Source organism: Protopterus annectens, chromosome 8.part0 (genome assembly GCF_019279795.1).
Source record: "Protopterus annectens isolate FY-2018-M chromosome 8.part0, PAN1.0, whole genome shotgun sequence".
NCBI lineage: Eukaryota > Metazoa > Chordata > Ceratodontiformes > Protopteridae > Protopterus > Protopterus annectens.
In genome coordinates, this window is record NC_056741.1 from 1,757,013,150 (window position 1) to 1,757,026,978 (window position 13,829).

General features: G+C 41.2%; 1 protein-coding gene across 1 annotated transcript in view; it reads right to left on the bottom strand.

The window, feature by feature from the left end:
* Nucleotides 1-13,829, bottom strand: part of LOC122809622 (cytochrome P450 2J6-like) — a 1,031,988-nt gene that overhangs the window by 545,941 nt on the left and 472,218 nt on the right. The window contains exon 6 of the mRNA XM_044081254.1: nucleotides 12,287-12,308. Coding sequence (XP_043937189.1) covers nucleotides 12,287-12,308 — 22 coding nt within the window. The remainder of the gene's footprint in view (nucleotides 1-12,286; nucleotides 12,309-13,829) is intronic.

Sequence of the window (13,829 nt, forward strand, 5' to 3'; positions counted from 1 at the left end):
CGGGCCCAACCGTGAAAACCCTTCCCTTATTTCCTGGCATGCATCCTGCAGAGCCCTGTCATGTGTATTTTCTGGGACATGGCATATCATGCTTTGTGTGCCGCCGTTATGCTGCCTGTTTACTTGGCTCTGCTGTGTCAGGTCTTCACTCTTTGTAATCTGATACCTCCCCTACTTTCTTTGCATTCATATGCCTCCCCTATCCCATTTTGCAGGATTCTGCATACAGAGTTGTCAGCTGCCGCCAATTGGCCTTCGTGGGTTGATTACTGTTGATTGCTCATTACTACTCCCATTACACTGCTTCCGCATTTCCTCATATTCTCAACATCACCTTCCTGTATCCCGATGTTGTTTGCGGGCGGCCACATGACTGGGTTAAGGGAAGTAGTCATCCTCGCACATGCACCTCTGCGCATTGTGTGCTCTCAGCTCAACTATTTCCACACGCCGTCCTGCAGCTGTGCTGTGCAATGTACAGCCCAGGTTTGCTGGCTCCAATGCTTCCTCCTACAGTGGCACACCCTCTGCAGGTGACATGTATTCCTCGGAGCCACTCCTCGGTGTATTACCGCTGCACTGTTTGGTACAGCCTTACGCCCGGGGGGTTTTGCGATTCAGTATTATCTGCCTCATTTGCATGGCATTGACTACTAATTCATAGTTACTGTACCAACACTGCCACTCCTTGGCAACCCTTGCACCGTGGATGTGGCTTTCCTTGCATACCATGGTGTAGTGTGGCTGTGAAGCTGATGTGTATTACACTGCTGTTTTATGACATTGTCATATTATTTCATTGTTTAGCACCTTTCGCAACATGTCCTGGGGTTCTGCTGTGAGTTTCTGTGGACATACCATTTATGTTATTATTTACATGTTGTGCATGTTTTCTTTGACATTCTCTGTGTTTCGCCATTGGCATATGGCAACAGTGTGATACCTGACGCTGACAGCCTTCCGCTATCTCTATGTTATGTTTGGGTAAATGTAAACCGCTTTTTGGTTTACATTGCCGCCCTTATGCTATGCCTGCGCTTAATTCCGTGGATCACTATATGCCTTCATTTGCATGGTGCAACACCGCACATGGGGTGTTTAGCATACCTACGCCGGGGGCGGCGCAGATCTGGCGCACGCCGGTAGTGCACGTGGGATTGGATCGTACCTGAATCGCTCGCCGCCCATATTTGGCGTTGTAACGCCTACGCTATGCGTCCACCTGGTGCAACGTTCATGAATCCCAGGGAGTGTTTTTTTTGTTAGTTTGTTTTCTATTACAGCTACTGGGTGTTATTGTTTAGTACTGATTGTCATACTTAATTGTATTTTTTCCCTTTTATCACTACATCACTCATGTCTCCTCATGCTTTATTGTATCCTATGAATTCCACTGTCAGATTGTATGTATATATGCTGTTTTAGTTACATCTATGCTCCTGTTTTGTTATTTAACTCTCTGGAGCTTTTCTCCCCAAACTTGTCGTTGTAGCATAACTTCACAGATGAGTGTCCTTATAATGTCCTTTTCAGTAATGGTCTTACTTTATATTTTGTTTCTTAAGGTTGTATATAATCTCTATTTTTCTATAAAGATAGCATTTAACTTGAAAAGATCATGTTGGAATACAAATGGAATCCAAGTGACTGCAAAAGGAAAACTTTTGACAACCATTTTACAATGTGGAAGCTAATATATACTTGATATAGGGACACGTGATGCAGAATCTGTCCCTTATTAAAAGGAAATTGGTATCAAACAAATTTGCCTCATGGGCCTTGGCTAATTGTTGTGCAATGACTATTCCAAAGAAATAAAGAATAATTTCCCTTTTAAAATAATACAAGGTCAGATGGATATTGATGAGTGATATCTTATCATTGACTGTAGAAGTGCCTTCTTAAGTCTTCCTCCTATTCTATACTCAGTGTATGTGCCATGTAGTGATTGGTCAGATTTTCTCAGGCATTTTTTAAAAGCCTTCATATCCTTTTAGGTGGTGACTGGAATCTAATACTGGATTCTCCAATTAATGAATAGCTATTTACTGTAATTTACAATAAGATAGAAAACTATTGTTACAGAATACAATAAAAGTGCAGAACCTTTTTTGACACATATGGTGCTCTTCCCCCTCTGAAAAAAACTTTAACTTTATATGAGAAGCACACAAATCATGGCTGAAAACAAATTGTTATCCTACTCTGTAACTATTGTGATGAAAATCTGGATAATTTACTTCCATATGATATCAGCGTGGCATTCCTTAAGTCTACAGCTAAATGCCTTTAACTAGGTAATAACATCTGTCCAGTTTTAGTTACAAAAAGGTCAGCACTTTAGTAGCACAGCAGGAGTTTTATACCTCCATAGGTTGTTACTAGGCTAAGGACCACTAGGGCAATTAACAAGCCTAGGTGCACACGTTAAACCATTTGGGTCCCGAGTATCATGGGTATCTACTCTCTGGGGCATGTTAGTAGGGAGGTAACTAAAGATTTTTGGAGGGGTGTTAGGATAATAAATTTTTTGATGGCCTTTAACTATAAGGGGAAGTAGGCCAGACCAGGAGTAAATTTACAGTTTCTTATTTAGTTGTCAAGATTTCATTTGAATAAGGTCAGAGATGAACTCTGTCTTACATGGATGGACAGCCTATTCCATAGTGAGGGTAAGCTGTGGGGCACATATCTGTCTCGCCAGCATGTTATGTTTATGTCAAAAGTGAGCTTCAGATCCATGGATCTAATGTTTCTGGTGCTGTTTGTTTATACATGAGTGACAGATCCATGAGGGCTGAGTCTGAGGAAGCCCTGTAATCCAGACAAAGATCCCCTCTCAGCAGCCTGTAAGACACTGAGTACAGAGACAGAGAAAGAGCCTTTAGATGATCAGTACAGAGCAGGTTATTCATGCCCTGAATTCTCCTGGTGAAAAGCCTATATGGGCATTTCAACTGTTATAATTATCTGGTTAGATACATGCCAAATTTTGGGAGGCATTACATTCAATGATAGGTCTGATAAGGGCTGAACAGAGCGGTACCATAACTTCCATGGACCTGGATACCATACCCTTACCTATACGTTGGGTGACATAGAATGATTTTCTTACTATCTTTGCATATATCGGTCAATAGCCAGATTGCTATCCTATCTACATATGTTCCTAGATCGCTTATTACGGTGTTGGCTCCTAGGGGTGTTTTATTGATGGAGTAATTGACTTGGGTTGGCAGTTTCACAAAGGTGCATTATAATGCATTTTTGGCATTGAATTTTAAACTACATCTTTGGCATCAGTCGTTTGTCTGTGTTAAACAGTCTTGCAAGATGCAGGTGTCGGTGGAAGTCTATAATAGTTCCCACTTTACAGTCATTGAGAACTTCACGAGTTTGAGGTCTTGAACATTAGCCTTGACTTCCAAGAAGTAAATACTAAACAGAAACACCCAGGATGGAGCCCTGGGGTATTATGCTGGTGACCAGTCTCCTCGTGGAAATGGTCTCATCCATCCTTACTTCTTGGGTCCTGGCTGTGAGCCAGCCAGCAATCCAGATTTATGTCTATCTCAGAGAACCTGTCAACAATACCTGAGTGGGGTAGTGTACCGAGAACCTGTCAACAATACCTGAGTGGGGTAGTGTACCGAATGCCTTGGCCAGGTCAAGATACAAAGTATGCACTGGTTTGCCCTTGTCCATTGCTACAGTGACTCTCTCAAAGAGATCTACCAGGTAAGTAGGCATGACCTTCCCTTAACAAGGCCAAATTAGGAAGGTCTCAGTGTCTCTTGGTTGCCAATGTCCTTGTTTATCATTACTGTGAAGATAGGTGAAGGCTGCCAGCCTAGCTAAATAGAATTTTGTAGATAATTCTGTCATTTGTAAATATTAATGCAAGCTACAGGCTTGTTCTCTTAAATGTGAAAAGACTGTATTGGATGCTGAACTGGAAAAAATGTAACAACAGTGCACTATGTTGTAAGAAAGCTGATAAGTCAAGCATTGTGAAATTCTTTGATCTAAAACTCAGAGCCGAGATGCCTAGAGTGAGGCATTCTGCGTAGTGTTTTGAGGCCAGAGTTAATGGCTAGAATTTACAAGTATAATTTCTTTTATTCCTCTGGCTTCCTGACCAGCTGCAATATCAAAAGGGCTATTAACCTCTGAAATGAATCAGTGGTATGGTATCATCAATTTAAGGACAGAAAGAATGAGGGCATTTAACATTTGTCTTGAGAACATCCAACATCATCAGCACGGTCTTCCTCTATATGTAAGTTTTTTTAGAATTGTGTTTTCTCTTAGATATAGCTAGTAACTAGGAAGATTAGATTATTTTTTCTGTATTGGTGTCAGAACATTTCTATTGTATTATTTTAAGTATTTCTCTGTGATCTCTGAACTCTTGACTTGCACTGTGTAATAAGAAGTATTGTCTTGTGTTTTTATTATTTATTATTAAATATTGTTAAACATTTCAGCTGTGTCTATTTTGTGTAGAGATAATTTAAGCTCTAAGAGTACATTGAATCTATTTAGTGATATTCTACAAAGCCACTCCAATACCCTTGCTGTTCAGTCACACTTGCCATTTGGATAATAATATTGCACAGTATAATTGGACACCCTTTCATAAGGGCCTTTTAGTAGCTGATAAATATTAGTAGGTGGTGGCAAGTGGTACTACCATATAGTCTGGGTAAAAGGGGCATGGCTGGAGAACCTGTGCCAGCCTTCCCCAGGAGTGTCTGTGTGGTTGTATATAACTTGTTTCTCAAATTGTGTGCGTGTCAGCTACTTGGGCAGGGACATGAAGCACTGGTTAGACGGAGAGGGTGCTGGAGGTTTTTGCTTGCAAACTAGGCTGAGATCTGAACCCTATAGCTGTGCCAGTGGAGAGTCTTATTGGGGACCTGGAGAGAAAGGGAGAAACCAGCCCCAGACTGACTGTGATCAATGCGTTCTCCTAAGACAAATTGTACCTTACAGTGTGTGTATTTATTATCCTTTCCCTATATCACTGGTGTTAGTGGTGAGGACCGAGGCTCCTTGATTGCTGGGCCAGTGCACAGGTGTCACATATTAATTGCTTGGCAGTGGTGGGATATCCACACTGCATATTAATTGGTTGGAAAATATTAATTGGCTTGTAGTGGTGTGGGTAGCTTGAATTCCTGTAGCTTGTGTACAGTGTTCTCTGAAGGTGTTTTTGTACTTTAAATCAGCCATGCAGTGAATACTCAGAGTTCAGATTACAATTGTTTTATTTATTTTGTTAATTTAGTCAGGGAGAGCAGGCAGCATGTCAGCAGAGGAGCATAGAAAGCTGACAAGGAGCCAGCTGGCTGAGATATGCCAGGCTATGGGACTGGTGCATGGAAACTTGACTAAGGCAGACATGATTGCAGCTTTGGTCACAGCTGTATCAGAAAACAGCAATCAGGAGGACAATCAGACTGACATTGGAGATGTATACCACACTCCGAGAATGGACAGCTCAACCTTTCTGCAGAGGACTTAAACATCCATCTGGAGCTAAAGAGACTTGAAATGGAGCAAGGTGTGTGGAAATAGAAGCAGCAGATAGACAGAGGCATCTAGAGAGTGAGGACAATGAGAAACTGTGACATTTGCAGGCTGAGTAGAATGAAAAACTGCTATGCCTAGAAGCTGAGGAAAAGGAAAGGCAGAGGCAGCATGAAAAGGAGATGCTGACTCTTTGCCAGAGTCATGGAGATAATGGGGAAGGGAGTAACTGGACCCCAGAAGCACAAAAGGTCAGTAGATTTCTTCCACAGTTTACAAAGGGGGATAATTCTGATAGTTTCATTTATATGTTTGAGAGGGTATGTAAACAGTAAGATGTTGACCAAAGGCTCTGGGTAATGTTTCTGACCCCCTTACTCCATGGTAAAACTGTAACTGTGTTGTCTAAGCTTGCTGATTGTGAATATTTTGATTATACTACTGTTCAGAACTGCTTGTTAGAATTTTTTAAGCTAACACCTGAAATTTTTAGGAAAAAGTTTTGTGAGCATAGATGCAAGGCAGATGAAAGTATGTGTGAATATGTTGCTGAACTGAGCACTTATTTTCATAGGTGGGTGAGTAGATGTCAGGTCACCACTTTTGAAGGGTTGGCAGACCTTTTGGTGAAGAAACGAGCCCTTAGCAGTTTGCCTGAGGACATGAGGATCTATTTAGCTGATAGACAATGTGCTACTTCAGATGAGTTGAGGATAAAAGGAGGCCTATATCTAGCAAGCAGGGCATCCCTGCACAGGAAAGTGACCCCCAGTACTGCTCAAGGGTCTAAAGGAACCCATGGTGGGCAGAGTAAACTGCCCCAACCAAATCTGCCAGTAGCAGGGGAAGAAACTAGTCCAGGTATACGTCCAGGACCTAGGGTTAAATGTTTTGAATGCAACCAGTGGGGCCATGTGGCATACAGATGTCCACGGAGACAAGGTAGGGAACAAAAGGTGAGGGAGGCAGTAAGTGGGGAAGACAAAAATGCCAATAGTAGGCTGCCTTGAGACAACAAGTGTATTGAACTACCATCCTACAGATGTCCTGATAGGGAAGGATTTGGATGAGGCAGTATCATGTGCTTATGCAGTTAAAAGCAGTCTGGCTAGGAGACAAGCATGTGGGTTTGGTAGCCTGGGGTGGACCCAGACAGACTGCATACTTGCAGCCAGGACTGTTGAGGAGGTTACTTCAGGGAGGAAGCTACATTGCACCAGTGGGACTGAAGGTGAGCCACATCTGCTTGTGGGTACTGATGTTTCTTTGGACAGAGTGACTGCAAAGGTAGAGGTGAGTAGTAGTGCCCAGGCTGACAGTGAGGCACCACTGTCAGAGGATGCCAGACTTCCTGTGCAAGGGGAGCTGTGAAGGGTTACAAAGAGAGAGTTGAGACAGGCTCAGCTCTCAGACCCTACATTGCAAGGCCTGAGGCAGGTAGCTAGGAAGGCACCTGATTCTCAAGGGAAGCGGGAAGCGGGATACTGGGACAAAGGGTTACTGTATAGAGAGTGGACCCCTGAGGGAGGGCTAGAGGGTGATAGAATACAGCAGTTGGCAGTGCCTAAAGCCTAGCATCTGGCACCTCTAGCCATAGCCCATGATATTCCCTTTGCAGGTCATATGGGCATAAAATGTACAAAGAGACATATTATGCAGAACTTCTATTGGCCGGGAATTTCCAGAGATGTAACATGGTACTGCGGGACCCATGAGCTGTGCCAAAAGGTAGGCAAGGCAGGAGACAATGTGAAAGCTCTTTTGATGCCTTTGCCTGTGACTGAGGAGCCATTTCAGAGGGTAGCTATGGATATTGTGGGGCCTCTGAGTACCCCAAGTTCCACAGGGAAAAAGTATATCCTAGTGGTAGTGGATTGTGTTGCAAAGATACCTTGAGGCCATGGCTTTGTCCTCCATTGAGGTAGAAAAGGTGGCAAATGCTTTGATAGAGATTTTCAGAAGGTTAGATTTCCAAAAAGAAATACTGACTGACAGAGTTGCCAATTTCATGTCAGACCTGCTGGCTTGTCTGTGGAACTACTGTGGGGTGAAGCACCTGAAGACCACCCCCTACTATCCCCAGACTAATGGTCTTGTTGAGAGGTTAAACTCTACAATCAAGTAAATGCTACGGTCATTTGCAGACCAGTTTAAGAGGGAGTGGGAGAAATATTTGCCCCATCTGCTGTTTGCTTACAGAGAAGTTCCCCAAGAATCCACAGGTTTTTCACCCTTTGAGTTGTTGTATGGGCATAGGGTGAGGAGGCCTCAAGAATTAATTTGTGATGAATGGGTGGGTAAGTGTGAATCTCAACAGGATTCTGTTGTGGCATATGTCCTAAACCTCAGGACAAGGCTCAGGCAACTCATGGGCTTGGCCCAGGAGAACCTAAGCAGATGCCCAACAGTATAAAAAGGACTGGTACGGCAGGAATGCTGGAGCTAGTCAGTATGCTGTAGGGCAGCAGGTAATGGTTCTCATTCTTGTCAGACATAACAAGCTGCAGGCAGTCTGGGAGGATCCCTACAAGGTGGTAAGGAAGGTCATTGATGTTAACTACATGGTGGATCAGCTAGGCAGGAGGCAGAATCACAAAATGTACCATGTTAACATGATGAAACCTTACCATGATAGGGAGGCCCTTGTGCTGAGTATTTGCAGTAGATTGCAGGAGTCTAAGGGAGATCTGGTGACTTATCTCCTCAGTGAGGCTTGGAATGACACCTCAGTGGAAGGGGTAGCAATGTCCCAGCAGCTATCTCCTACCGAGGTTTGAGAAATCCGAGCAGTGTTACAGGAGTTTGGGGACATGTTCACTGAGAAACCAGGGTGCACCCACCTGGTGCAGCACCAGGTGGATACAGGACCCTAAAGGCCTATTAGGCAGGCCCATTATAGGGTGCTTGAGAGAGTCAGACTCTGAGGGAAGAGATACAGGAAATGTTGGAACTATGGGTAATTCAGAAGTCCAACAGTCCCTGGGCCTCTCCAGTGGTGCTAATACCGAAGAAGGATGGCAGAACCAGAATCTGTGTGGACCACAGGAAATTAAATAGTCACACAGAGTCAGATGCTTACCCCATGCCTAGGACAGATAAAGCCCTACAGCAGCTGGGTGGGGCTAAGTATCTTACCACCATTGATCTTACCAAGGGGTACTGGCAGGTGCCCTTGACTCCCAGTGCTAGAGAAAGGTAAGCCTTTGTGACACTGTTTGGCTTGTTTGAGTTCACAAATATGCCCTTTGGGATGAAAAATACCCCAGTGACTTTTCAGAGGCTGGTAGATCATATCCTAGCAGGAGCAGGAGATTTTGCCCTTGCTTACCTAGATAATATTGCCATCTACAGCCATTCCTAGCAAGAGCACTTTCAGCATGTCATGGAGGTGCTGGGCAGACTACAGAGGGCAGGGTTGACCATTAAGCCCAGCAAATGTCACGTGTGTATGGCAAAGGTCTTCTACCTGGGACACAGAGTGGGGAGTGGTAAGATCCAGCCAGAACCTTGCAAAGTGGAAGCCATTCAGGCATGGCCTGCATCTGTTACCAAAAAGCAAGTGAGGGCATTCTAAGGGACAGCAGGGTACTACAGAAAGTTTGTCCCAAGTTATAGTACCATAGCTGCTCGCCTCACAGACCTGACAAGGAAAAACAGGCCAGATAAGGTAGTCTGGACCACAGCATGTGAGCAGGCAATCCAGAAGTTTAAAGAAGCTTTGGGAGGACCCACTGTGTTAGCCAGTCCAGATTACAGCAAAGAAGTTGTTGTGCAGGTGGATAATTTGAACCATGGGGTGGGGGCTGTACTTATCCAGATTTCTTTAGAGAAAGAAGAGCACCCAGTGGCTTATCTCAGTCATAGGCTCCAACACATGGAGGAATGCTCTGCAGCTGTAGCAGAGGAATGTCTAACCCTAGTGTGGGCACTGCAAAAACTTCAGCCGTATCTGTATGGAAGGAAATTCACTGCAGTAACAGATCACAATCCCCTAAGATGGTTACATCAAGCCAGCCAGCAAAATGCCAAGTTGCTAAGATGGAGCCTAGGGTTGCAAGCATATGATATGTCAGTGCAGCACCGCAGTGGGTTAGCAACACTAATGCAGATGGCCTCTCAAGAAAGGGAATGCAGTAAGGTATGCCCAGATAGACTCAACCCTCTCAAGCAATATTTCTCAGGGGGCACTTGAAAAACTAGCTTGAGTTCTCAGGGGGGAGGAAATGTGATAAACTGAGGGGCTGCCCACCCAGCTAGATAGAATTTTGTAAATACTTCTATGCCATTGTAAATATTAATATGATCCACATTCTTGTTTAATAAATGTAAGAAACCTGTGTTATGTGCTGAGCTTCAAAAATATAACAACAGTGCACCCTGCTGGATGAAAGCTGATAAGTATAGAATGTCTGATCTCAAGCTAGGAGATAGGATGCCTGCAGCTGGAAATGCTTTCTACTGTCTTAAGACAGAGATAATTACTATGTTTCATATATAAAGTGTCTTTTATTGCTGTGACTTCCTGGCAGCTGCAGATCACAAAGAAATGTTAAATTTTAAGTTCTGTGAGCCTGGGAAACTTAATCAGAAGTGACAAGAATGATGTAATCAGAAATATCTCAGCACTAATGTGTATTATCTCAAGAGAAAGAGAGTGCATTTTTGTATTTATCTTCAGACCTGTTAATAACTCACCAGCACTGTGCCTTGCTGTGTAAGTAGGATTTAGATCTCAGTATTTTTCTTAGAGATAGATAGGAATAGCAATATTAGTATAGCTGTTTTCTATATTTATGTTAGACTGTCCTACAATTTAGTTTTAAAGTATTTCCTGTGATTTCTGAACTCCCTGTGTTAAATCAATGAGTTTTCTCTTGTGTTTTTATTATTTAGTACTAAATATTTTAAACCTTTTAACTATGGCTGTTTCATGTAGAGATAATTTAAGATCTTAGTGTACTTGCATGTATTTGGTGATACTGTACAAGCTACTCCTAAATAGCCTTCAAGTCTCAGTCAGACTTACCAATTGGATAATAATAACATTGTACAGTAGAATTAGACACCCTTTAGTAAGGGCCTTTAGAGTAGTTGATAAGAGCAGTTGGTGGCAGGTGATACTACTGTATAGTCTGGGCAGAAGGGGGCATAGCTAGAGAACCTGTGCCAGCCTTCCCCAGGAGTGTCTGTGTGTGTATATAAACCAAATCTCAAAGTGTGTGTGTGTGTGTGTGTGTGTGTGTGTGTGTGTGTGTGTGTGTGTGTGTGTGTGTGTGTGTGTGTGTGTGTGAGCTACTTGGGCAGGGACATGAAGCACTGATTGGACAGAGGGGTTACTGGAAGTTTTGGCTTGACTTCTCGGCTTAGATCTGAACTCTATAGCTGTGCCAATGGGGAGTCTTATTGGGGATCTAGAGAGAAAAGGAGAAACCAGCCCCAGACTGACTGTGATCTCTGTGTGCTCTTAAGGAAAATTGTATTTTACTGTGTGTGTACTTGTTATCCTCCCAATGTGGACATCCCTCACTGGTGCTAGTGGTGAGGATTGAGGCTCCTTGATTACTGGGTCAGTGCATGGGTGTCACATGCTGTATTACACAAAGGCAGAATATCAGTGGATTTGCATTAGGGCTTGATTAAAGGAACACCCTCATTCTAATGTGTCTTTGTGTGCATGCTGTTTGTGTGTGTGTGTGTGTGTGTGTGTGTGTGTGTGTGTGTGTGTGTGTGTGTGTGTGTGTGTGTGTGTGTGTAGGTACATGCACGTGTGTAGGCAAGTGTGTTGTCATGTGCACATCTGCATACTAGCCACGTATACAGTAAACTGTCAGTTAACTGACACCCATGGGAATTGGTAGATGCTGGATAACTGTAGTTTTTGGTTGCATGAGAGTTACTATTAAAAATAAGCCTGAATAATACTGTGCCCTATACTATTTGTTTGATTTGACTTGTTCTCAAGTTGGGGAGACAGGGAATTTATTCCTATCTTCCCTTTTAAAACTCTAAAACTATAAAGACGTAAGGTATGTTTCTGTGTGGGGAAAACAGAAAGTGCAACACATGAAAACTGCATTGTATTTCTTTGATTTTTTTTGTCAGTTGCTTGAGAGTGCTGTTTGCTTGAGTTCTGTTTAACTGAGAGTTTACTGTAGTATACCTTCATCTGTTATGTCTGTTACCTGTTTACATAGCAAGTGTGCCACACTTTTATTTCATAGTATTTTTTCTCAATATGAAGAAAAAATATACCAACGACAACCAAGTGTCTTTGCTAAAAATCCACAAAATAACAAGACAAAAAGTAACTAAGCAAAAACAAGGCTCCAGCTTCTTTTTCAAATGCAGACTGCTTTAATGGCACATAGACACAAGCACTTTCACCATAGGCTTCTTCAAGTGTATGATTAGCTTAGTTAACACACTCTTTATATATCAAATGGCATTACATTTAATTAGTTCTTAAACACATATTACACTCTATCAGTGGTTTACAAAGTAATACATCTATGTATGTTTGCATAAAAACATTAAATTACATTAACACTAAAAAATACTATCAAATATATAGGGAACTATATATATATATATATATATATATATATATATATATATATATATATATATATATATAAACATATAATAAAAAAATACATTATCTACGTAAAGACCTATTCTTTAAATTTGGTCTCAATGGAATCACATCATTGAGACCATGTCCTACATTAGCCCTGAGCCTCACTATCCATTCTACTTCCATCTTCTCTGTCTTGTTTCTAATATCCCCTTTTCTCTTGTTAACATCAGTTGCCCCTAAAACTCTAAATTTAAAGTTATGTTCCATATTGGGTTTTTTTTTGCATGCTTTGCTAGGGCATTAAAATTACTTCCTTTTCTAATTTGGTATATGTGCTCTCTTATTCTATCTTTTAAGGGCCTGTCAGTTTTTCCCACATAGAAATTATTACATACCTGACAGATAGCTAAATATACTACATGTTTCACATTACAGTCAGCATTAACCCTCATATAGAAGGTCTTCCCCATATCTGGATGTTTATATTCTATTTCTGTTGTTATATAGCTATACCAGTTACATTGTTTACATGGTGTAGTTCCTACTATTTCCTGTGGTACTTTTATTACCTTATTTGTACATAATCTTCTTTTAAGGATAGATTATTTTTGAATGTATATTGTGGTATGGGACTTAAAATGTTTTAATTTGTTCATCTGTAATTAAAATGTTCCAATATTTATTTATAATATTTGTATATTCTTTAATGTTCCTCGAATAGCTTAGACAAAGTCTTAGGCCTCTAGCCTCATAATTCTTAGTACTATTTCTTGCATCCACTAAATGTTCTAGAGGTTCTGAGAAATATATCCTAGCTCTATTTTCTCTGTTTTTCCATTTGATTCACATTCCTATCAATAACAAATTCATTATAGCCTCTTTCCATAAGTTCATTCCTAGTAACATTAGCCTGATGCTTAAAATCTTCCTTCTTAACATTTAATCTGGAAGCTCTGTAAAATTGATTTTGTGCTACATTCTTAAAAATAAAATTAGAATGCATACTATCTTTACTCAGCAACTTGTTGACATGGCATTCATTTCTGTACATCTTAGTACTTATTTTATTGTCATCTTCTTTAATAACTGTAATATCTAAAAAAATACTTCATACTGGGAATAAACTCTAGTGAATTTAAGAAATTGTGTGGAGGTATTTAGATATGCTATAAATTCTTTTAGTTGTTCTACAGTACCTTTCTATAACAAAAAAAGATCATCTACAAATCTGCGGAAGAATAAAACTTGATCTTTATAAGCCCCTTCTTCTATATACTCATTTTCCCATACTGACATTACTATGTTTGCATAAGTATTGGCGCACGATGTACCCATCGCTACGCCATTCTTTTGCCAGAAGATACTTTCTCCAAACATAAATATATTATTTTCTAATACCAAATGTAGTAGGGCTTGTATCAATTCTACTTCATTGGTAACATAACCTGACTCAATCACCATTTTAATAACATATTTAATTCCTATGTCATTAGGGATGACTGTAAATAATGACACTACATCTAGTGTAACTAACAAGCAATTCCTAATTTCCTGCCCTTCTTTCATATACAATGAGTACAAATCCCTAATAAAATGTTTTGTGTCTTTTAGAATAACTTTAGATATCTTGAGAAGGGGATTTAATTTTTTCTCTAAGTAAATGGACAAGGGCTCTGTACACCAATTCCTACCAGCTATAATAGGTCTCATAGGAGGATTA